The 10,329-nt window shown below is 39.9% G+C and overlaps 1 protein-coding gene across 1 annotated transcript; it reads left to right on the top strand.

Moving 5' to 3' along the window:
- The first annotated feature begins 4,840 nt into the window (after positions 1-4,840).
- Positions 4,841-9,982, top strand: LOC137272915 (uncharacterized). The gene is made up of 5 exons (XM_067805336.1): positions 4,841-5,375; positions 6,850-7,029; positions 7,484-7,747; positions 8,184-8,431; positions 9,260-9,982. The coding sequence occupies exons 1-5, from the start codon at positions 4,981-4,983 to the stop codon at positions 9,949-9,951; spliced, it is 1,779 nt and encodes a 592-aa protein (XP_067661437.1). The 5' UTR covers positions 4,841-4,980; the 3' UTR covers positions 9,952-9,982.
- The last annotated feature ends 347 nt before the right edge of the window (positions 9,983-10,329 follow it).

Genomic DNA, 10,329 nt, shown 5'->3' with positions numbered 1-10,329 from the left:
CGGTTTTCATGGTGGAGTGAAGTCAGGGAATTTTTCCATTGCCTTCTCCGCTACGAAACAAGCATATCTCCCCAAATGTAAGCGGCGAGATCCCTGCATTTGTCCACAATGAACCACATTCATATTTACTAGATCATTCTTAGTTCTAAGAGAGCCTGCGTTCGGCAGAATGTCTGGTCCAGACTCTATTATGTATCGCCATATAACTCTAATGTTTCTTTAGTGTGGCGTTAAACAACAAACCAACCAAGCACGGGCTGACCACCTGTCGTTCTCATCCAGATATATTTCATCGGATATATACTGGATCTGGATATATTGCTGGAATATTTGCAATAACCAGAATCAAAGAACCAAAATCGCCGAAGGCAATGACACATCAAAAAGCACAATAAACACCGGACGATGAAGACGATTGCCAGCAATGGCGAAGAAACAGCAGCTGAAGTTGGCAACGGGTTCGTGTTTCGTTATTCGTTTTGCGAATAGCGGATAACGTGCTAGCAGCGGGTTCGTTATTCAGGAATATGGAATCTCTATAGTAGGGCTGTCACATACACTGAACCTTATGTAATAACACATTGCGGGATCTATTCACATGTGTACCACGAGAAACTGACCAGTACGGGGTTCATTATTCAATGCATGCCCATCAGTTCTATCAAATGTAAGACAATTACAGTCTACCGTATTTGTAGAGGGTTCGTGTTTCGTTATTAGTCTTTCGACGCTCTCCGTGGAATCTCAATAGTAGTGCTGTCATATAAACCGAAACTCATGGAATGTAAGATTGCGGGATCCAGGTACAGGTGTACCAAATGTCCATGGGGTGTTTATCATTCAGAACCCAGCACTTGGTTTGTTATTCAACGTATGCCAATCAGTTCTATCAAATATCTATAGTGGTGCTATCATATATATACACAATGTAAACTGAAACTCATGCAATAAAAGATTGCGTGATTCATTCCGAGGTGTACAAGTGTGCATGAGGTATTTAGTTATTCGGGATATTCTGAATAAGAAAAAAAACAACCAGCACTGGTACGTTCATCTACAAGTAAGGTAAACAAATATAGCTATTTCATTAGTTGTGTGTAAAGGGTGTATATCCAATCGACAAAGATTGACACATAAGCTTCATCTTAAAGATGCACGGTTGTCCCAAACCTGAGTAATTATTCTGTTATTCTGAATTACGAAAACCTTACTCACAGTGGATTCTTCATTCCGTTGATATCTAACAAGCTGACACAGTGTAAAACCGTTTAAGATGTTTCTAAGCAGTCTTTGGTTACTGAGTGCTGTCCAATCATTGAATCTAAACATCACCAAGATTTACTATTTGGGCTGTTTGTCTTTGAGTGTCTCACTGAGCAATAACAAGGATGAGTTGGATTTTCACGGACACTTTATTTAGGAACAATATCTCAATTAAAGAAACTAGATCAAACTAGGGTTAGCATACGACTTACACTCTTCAGTGATAATTGTGATTTCCGTAAATAGTAGTGAGTTACCCAAACTGTATTTTCCATTAGAAAGGTATATATTGTCAGTGGGTACATTTGCAATGAACAAAGAGTTACACATTTCGCAATGCAAACATATCAGCTGGACAACTACATTGCTAAATGGAAATACTTCACCACTGACAATGTGCACTTATGTGTTCTGCACTGTAGTCTAAAAATATCAAAGATAGTTCCTGATTTATGTCACGTTAATTGAACACTGTAGTCTAACTTTACTACATTGTGGAAGTGGTAGTCTAGATACGCGCAAATCGTCAAAGGGACACACTGTTCACCTATTTGATAAATAAAATCTTTGAATCAACTCCAGGTGTTTGACAACGATAACAGTTTCCAGCAAACACAAACATATTCAGTAAACTAACACTAGACATTGTCAGCTCGGCGCGCAATAAGATATCCTCCTTCACCTCTCAAGTCACCATCACCTGACCAGTTCAGTTCATGAAAACATAGATCCATTGTAACACATTGCCTGTTAACACACACTAAGTCCAGATCATCATTTCAAAATGTCCACAGCATGTCATTTCAATACGTACACAGCATGCTCAAATTGGTCATCTTCCCCTCGACTACCAACATCTGTCGTATTTGTACCAGCTTTTGATGATCTGGAGGTGTGTCTTAAGGTGATCTCCAGTGCCTACTATGTACGCAAACAGGTCATGTCTGATAAATAAAACACGTTGTAAACTAATCATTGAAACATTCATTCGGATGTTCAAAAAGAGATTTTTTGGTTCAACTGACTGCAAACTGACAACACTTCAAGATTGCCTCAGTCCCATTGTAACAAACTCTTGTTCTATGGCTGAAATGTTTATTTTACTGCATGAGTTTCAAAGTATATGTCAGCAGTACTACAGAGATTCCATAACGAGCGTCTGAATAACGAAACCGCTGCTTTTATTCGTTATTCCAAAGACACATAACGACACACGAACCCTCTACAAATACGGTAGGCTCTAAGTGTCCTATATTTGATACAATTGATGGGCATACATTGAATAGCAAACACCGCTCTCTTCAGCATTTCGTTATTCAGAGGTTATGTGTATATGGTAGCACCACTACAGAAATTCCACGTTTGAGCATTTGAATAACGAACCCGCTGCTAACACGTTATTACTTTTTCGAAAGACGAATAACGAAACACGAACCCGCTGCTTACTTCAGGCCGCTCGAAGAAACATAGGGACATGTAAGAATATGTAATAATAATCAAGACACGAATTACATACAGATTTACAGTGAGTGAGTGATTTTAGTTTTTCGCCATTGACATTGACACAGTTTCTGCCCCTCGCCGGCATGTCTTTTTGTGGAGCCTTGTTTCATGAGGATTCTCATTTCACATATCTAACACATGTAATGTATGTCAACATTGATGTTAGTGTATTTCGTTATTTGACCTGAAAGATGCTGCATGCGAAACTACTACAATGGCGTATACCATTGCACACAAATGCCAGACTTTCACATACCAATTCAGTCTAACATCGATGTTGCTGACCAAGTAAGAGCTTGACCCCTGCACAGTCGTTATTCAGTTGTCATTGTGAGTGATCTCAAACTTCGAGTAATTTAATTCCATGTATTAAACAATAGTGAACCCCCTGCAGGGGTGCAGCCACAAACACTCTTAGTCATCACAGTTTTCTGGCAGTTACATAAAACGTGTTATATATAAAACATATCAATTAATATCTGTGAAATCACAACGAAAACAAGAATTAAATGGATTTTTATCATTCAAAAATAAAACTAAAAATGTTTTCAACCAGTTATATTAAAAAACGTATCATGTAAAACATATCAATTAAAATATGTGCAGTAACGAATTTTTGCTTCAAAATATATAATAATTAGACACGAACAAAATGGAGGATTCTTACCTGTTGATGTGTATTTGAGAAGGTGTATTGTCTCACTGTCGGACTGTCTCAATTCGACACCATGACCGTGAATAAATTTCAAGTACTTTATTGTTTATAGACATGGAATTGAGTGTACATCACCTTTTTCAATCGAACTGTTTCAAAAGTCACGAATTAACCTCTGCATATTATCATATATAAAAAAAAGTCGTGATTAATTCTCTATAACGTACTTAATGGCTATAACGAACTGATTTGCAGTCCCCACGTGTCCCAGGTAACACTAATTAACGGTGTGAATAACGAACTGAGCGAACTCAATCAGTGTCACTGAGTGTACATCACCCTTTTCAATCAGATCATGGATGTACAGGTAATACATGTAACAGCTTTGTAATCGCAGTTTGGGATGAGAAGAGGTGTCATAGATTCATTGGAAGGTGCTTTTGCAGGAGCATTAGGTATTATGTTCCTCGGTACTTCACGCAGGCTCGTGTGAGCAACCGACCAGAATGTCGTGCTGTCCGGTATTGAGATCATTGAATAAGCCAGTTCAACTAACAATAAGAGTTTAGCTGACTGATTTGTTATTGCGTGGAGACAACGAAGAGATTCTTCGACTTGCTTTTCCAAATTCGGTTGTAAAATTGGAAGAGTTATTATTGCGCCCGGAATCCAGTGACGGTGGCAACTCTATATAGCTGAGGACTCTTTAAAACGAATAAAAATGTGTTTGTTGTAGAATGCAATTTGAACACATATTGCAGAGTTAATACACTTGTTGTTTCCATGACGATCCACCAGCCTCACCATATAAACTTTGAATCGGTGCCGTTCCCAAAGCGTCAGGACATAGCCTTAGTCCTTGGTAATGAATTGGATCTAGTAGTTTTAAATTGCTTTAACGAGTTCCACCACATTTGTTGGAGTACTTAAGATCCGTAATTCAAGTTTAGAACGAATCAGTTCTCTGTATAGTTGGAGGGGGGTTTTCTGATCCCCCTCCTCACAATCGTTTTAACACTGTCCATGAATATACGAGTGAGGGAATTAAGCTTTACGCCACAATTTTCAAGCTATATGGTGACTGTTCATCGAGACCGGACAATCCAGTGATATCTACATCGTGAGCACCGATCTATGCAATAAGGAACCGATGGAGGAGCGGCTTAGGAGCTGCCTAAGGTGTCAGGCTGGTAATCCAGCGAGCTTGGAGGAACTCACTTGTGACCCGATGTACACGTATTTATGTGACCACCATATGGTCACCTACGTGTACCAACGGATTCATGGGCTATTTTGAGTGCACAGAGTTATGTACTGTATACTATGATTGTGACAACGCTGAAAGAGTATGCCCACAAAGTTGACTCCAAGATTTTCACACCCAGTGACTGGTGGCCTCCATCCAGGCACCTCAAGCTCACTGGATCACTAAGAACTGCACGCCCACCTACGACCCTCAGTGAAGTGCTGAACGCGGGGGAAGAGTTATCAGCATTATCCAACAGTCACCACGAGGAGGTTACCCTTACACGAGTACCTGTCAACCAATATCGCCTCTTATGATCAGGTGTTTACTCAGCGGACCTAGTGTACATGCACGACTACAAACAGTGTCTGGTTCAGTCAGTATCTTGCTGACTTCACCTAAGATGATGTACTGTATGCAAGCGTTGCTGATCATGTCCGCTGTTTCAGTCGGGTCGGCGGTGGTTTTCACCGATGACCAGGCCAGTAAGGTGGTTATGTTTGTGGAGGAGGTGATGCGGTGTAGACAGATCCCCGGACTGACCGTGGCTGTTGTGAAAGGGGATGAGACGTGGACCCGGGGGTTCGGAGAGGCGGACATTGAGCAGGGAGAGAACGTCACCACGGATACTTTGTTTGGAATTGGATCAGTGACCAAGGCTTTCACTAGCACCCTCCTGGCTATGATGATTGATGAAAGTAACGGAAGGTATGAGAGTGAAGTACAGATTCTCTTTCTACCGGTATAGTGAACTGGCGATATTATTTTGTCATTTTTGTTACGAACTGGCGACACTCCGACAGTACTTTATAACTATATATTATCTGAAAGATAATATCTTGACTTAACGGAAGCCAAAGCGTCAGTTTCCATCAACATTTTGATAAAGGATTCGGCACAATACACAAATACTCTATTCGAGTTTAAAATGATGTCTGTTATAAGTATGGCGCCAGAGAAAGAGTATCGACGGCGAACATGACGTGTATGTGATGATACAAAAACGTTTATTTGTAATAATTGCATTGCCCACATCATTCAGAAAATATATTTTTCTATCAAAGCTGAAAATATATTGGTATATTTTAGATATATGTGGCTAGCCTTCTCCATATGCACTAGCAGCAGCTGGGGTGGTCTACATCCTGCTAGGCAACCGTACAGGAGGCAAAAGTATTGTAAGTCCTCACGGTTTCTAGTATGGTGGCCTTACTTTGGTTGCTAGCGGTCTCTTGCCCCTTTATATTTTGTGTTCGTCAGGAGATGCTTTAAATGTTTTACATGCTCAAAATTTGTTGTACAGTTATGTGATAATCTAGTTGTTATACTGCCCTTCGATGACAGCCTTTGGTAAAGTATAATATGACTTATTCTTAATTCATGACTTTCTATCACGATATGGTTGCAAAATTGCCAATGTGATGTAAACTTCTAACTCACTTGCTCACTCCCTTGACCCTACGTTACATACGTGCGTATCTCCGTTACATGTAAAGTCGATGTTGGTGACTTCGGTATTGGGGTTAACAAAATCATTTGTTGTGCATATTCTGGTAGCACATAGAAAATGCTACATCTATATGAATCGAGCTTTTTTACAATATTTCTACATCAGAAGACACACGAGGTTGTGTTCTGAGTGAAACTATAGGCATAGGTACTAATACCATAAAATACATCCTGGCCATAAGTGTTGTGATTGGAAACAGAACAAACATAGAACTACCTGTGCCATTAAAAAATATTACACGCTTAGTTTTACATACTAATGAGTGATTATCTCATGCATACCCGTGTCCACTGAACGAGACTTTTTCTAAAACTGTGCACTTCCAGGATTTTAACATGAAATCATATTCATACGGCAAATTACCTGCATGACAGAGTAATAATGAACAATAAATAAACACGCTTAACATTTTACTCCACACTTTTAGAAAATATTGCTGATTTAATCCTGTCAAACTAATTACATTTGCCTTTATGTGTAGGAAACGGTTTATCACTCTTTTGAAACTATATGTTCCTGTTACTTTCAGCTCATACTGATCTACCCTTATCACCAAATGAAGGAATACATTGCTGTATGTGTTTGTGATTTTACATGCGGCGAGGAGTAACAGAGACGAGGCAGGTGTCAGTGAGTTTGAAACGGTCCCATTGTATGCTTTGTCTTTTACAGCGTAACATGGACGTCAAAGGTGAAGGACGTGTTGGGTCTAGACTTTGCATTTGTGGACGAGGAAAGAACAAGGGAGACTACTTTAAGGGATCTTTTGATCCACCGTACTGGACTTCAGGTTGAAATCTTTCCCACGTTTGCTGGATACTCTCCCAACTTCACGACAACCGAATTAGCAAAGTAAACGTTCTTTATATCATATTTCTAAAAACACGTTGAGGAAAAGATTAGACAACGTCGTTAATTTCATGTTTTCACAGCTTTAGGGTGACTCAGTTATCTGAGGTGTCACAATTTTACTAATGACATTTTATTCGACGTTGACATTATCTAACAGAACACACCGTGCAGGCTGTTTGTCATCGAGACTGTTCGCAGATTGTTACGCAGAATGTTCCTTTCAGTTGGGATTCTAAAAAGGTATAAGAAGATATGAAATAATGCCTTTCCGTAATTGTAGTTTCAGAAAATCTAAAATGTCAGTTACGCTTCTGTGCCAGCTAAAGAATATTTGAACGCATCACTGAAAATATTGTTCACGAAAAGGATACGTATGTTCTATCGAAAACGATTACATGCCAGTACGGTATACCAGTGGTGAATCTAGTTTACAACATTATTGTCTTTTTCACAGGCGTTTCCGCTTTCTTCCGGAAGTTCACCCCTTCCGTGACGTGTACGACTACAACAACTGGCCGTACGCATTGATCGGTCGTATTGTGGAAGTGTTGTCAGGGAAACCGTACGAAGTAACCCTGGAGAAACGGATCTTCAAACCACTGGGAATGAACCATTCACGTGTTCTGGGAAAGACGATATCAACAAATGACACAGGAATGGCAAAACCGTACTATGATGTAGAGAACAAACTCGTATTAACGGATCCCTCAATTTACAAGTAAGATGGCGTTTTACCACTTTTGAATGATAATTAATTTGAGCAACTGAAAAATGCCACTCACCTTCAGCTATAAAACCATTCCAGGATTTGAGTGGTGCGATGCCTATATCGGCTTATTTTGGGGCCAACCAAAACAAACGTTCATGAATCACGAAACAGACATTTTTATTCTAGAGCACGTTTATTACATCTCTCATCACTAGTATATATATTTGCAATAACAACGACGAGGCATATTCCGTGAGAGAGTGAATGTATTATTCTCCATCATTATTTTCTCGTAATGTATTGTGACCTGTACATATTCGAGTCTTGACGAGGTAATGACGTAGTTGATAGCATGAGCTGCGACCCTCACCAATAGCATTTTCTGTAGATGGAAAAGTTTAGAGTAAGCAACGTATTCTTATCTGTTGACCTTGGTCCTCCACAGCATACATCCACAAGAAGCTGCAGGTGCTATTGCTTCCTCGTCAGAAGACATGGCTAAGTGGATGCAGTTCCTGCTGAGAATGGGGGTGACGCAGGACAACGTCACTCTCGTTAAGTCCACAACGTTTGCGGAGGTCTTCAGATCTCACATGGGCGTTCCTGGTGGTCCAATACTGTCAAAGCCGAAGTATCCAGTGATGGACTTGGAGTATGGCTATGGTTATGGATGGTCTCTATCTGCATATAAAGGTAAGAAACAAACTAGAAATACTGTCAGGCCTAAGTGAGTATGGCGTAAGATACAATGGGCACAGATCAAGCCATCAATAGACAGATATTTGACTATTATCATTGCAGTCATAATTCGAACTGAACTGGGTCGAATCTGTGACGAACAAGATTATAGCCAAAAGACTACCATCAAGTTAATGGAATGAACCAGTTACAAAGTTGAGATGCAGGTTCCACAGTGGTCTTCTTCATGTCACGTGTCGTCTTTGGTTACGATCGGACAGTGGCAACATGGGTGTCCCCTGCCGCAATGTTGCTGGAATATAGCTAAAACCACCAACTCACTCACTCGACAGAGGCTAAACGTATTGACACTACGCCTGTTGTCTTCATGGATCTCATAGTTTACAGACACGGCATTATAAGTCTGAAATGTAGCGCAATTAACGTGATAGTTAGGTTTGTCTTCACAAGTATCACATGTTCAAGTCTGACTACAGACGATCACTGTGGCAAAATATATGTACTAATTTTAGCATCATTGAGCTGACCCTGGAAGCCACAGTTAAGTCCTTATATGTAAGGCCATGTTCATCTCGTGTGTGTCCCCGGGAGATCTGGTGTATGGTTGATCTTTCAATTATCTAAACAACTTTCGTGACAGTAGACATGGTTTATTTGATAATCAATTACTACCTGACCTTTTGTGCCTTTTGACTTCAGAATCTATCTAATGAATGTAAATTGTACCAATACACAGCCATAAACATGATAGTGATAGTGAAAAAAATCAACTTTAGCGTTCATGTTTTTTTGCATGTTATTATTGTATATATTGTTTTCCAGGATACAACGTGATCATGCATACTGGATCAATACATTCCTACATTACCTACCTTAAACTCTACCCTGACTTGGATATTGGAATGTTTGTAAGTGAAAATGGCCCAGGAACATTGGAAGGAGGAATAGCAGAAAACATTATCATATCTTATATTTCTGACATGTTGATGGGTGATCAACCTTGGCTGAATTCCTCTACGGCCTGCACGTTTCCTATGCCGTGGGACAACTGGCCACCAAACATCCAAAATAATTCAGACGTCACCAACACCGATGTGGAGTGCCTTGACTGTTATATTGGGAAATACGGACAGTATCTGTTTGGTGATGTTGATGTTAAGAAGGGACCAGGGGCGTCACTGGAACTATACTACGGGAGGTTACGGGGTTCTTTGAATACCACAGATAAGAAAGACACATTTAAACTTGATTTATGGGAACCATTTAGATTTTATGCACGACCAGGTAATTCTACAGTTCTTGTGGAAGTAGTCTTCCGTGGGTTAAACAAAGGAAAGTATTCCTACATTGACCTCATCTTTCCTCACAATTTGACCTTTACCAGAGGTATAAGCATTTACGATAAAGACATATTCACCAGTACCAAACCTGTAACAAATGGGAAAAGTGTCAAGGTGTTAGGCAATCCTTCGTCGGTATTTGCGTTACTCTGTTTAGTCTTCTTTTTAAGGTAGTCATTGTGTACTAATAAAAATCGCCCTTCAGCATCTTATGACAACATGATTTATCACTAGATGTATACAAAAAGATAGTGGCGACAAAACGTTTTCAACATTGTGAAATCTCTGCTAAAAGCTAAGTCCGTTGTACATGTGTGGCAACATCATGAATAGGTATATGTTTCAGACGTATTACAGCACGATGATGTTTGTAAACGACATACAGAACTCAACCCATACTGAGTGTATGGCAACAGCGCACACACGCACGTATATACATAATTCGACTCGGTGATACGGGGTGTACAGTGACTATTTCATATTGAACTTCAACACACTAAAACTAGACCACAGCTATAATTGGAACTTCGTTTCAACCTGATGGCCAAACCA

Source organism: Haliotis asinina, chromosome 2 (assembly GCF_037392515.1).
Source record: "Haliotis asinina isolate JCU_RB_2024 chromosome 2, JCU_Hal_asi_v2, whole genome shotgun sequence".
Taxonomy (NCBI): Eukaryota; Metazoa; Mollusca; class Gastropoda; order Lepetellida; family Haliotidae; genus Haliotis; species Haliotis asinina.
Note: the sequence above shows the minus strand (reverse complement) of the source record. Positions and strands in the feature narration are given on the sequence as shown.

Excerpts from the sequence above, each read along its gene's own strand:
- LOC137272915 (XM_067805336.1), top strand. The coding sequence starts at position 4,981 with ATGATCAGGTGTTTACTCAGCGGACCTAGTGTACATGCACGACTACAA. Across the intron at positions 7,030-7,483 it reads ACGACAACCGAATTAGCAAA|GCGTTTCCGCTTTCTTCCGG; the intron begins GTAAACGTTCTT and ends TCTTTTTCACAG. Across the intron at positions 7,748-8,183 it reads ACGGATCCCTCAATTTACAA|CATACATCCACAAGAAGCTG; the intron begins GTAAGATGGCGT and ends GGTCCTCCACAG.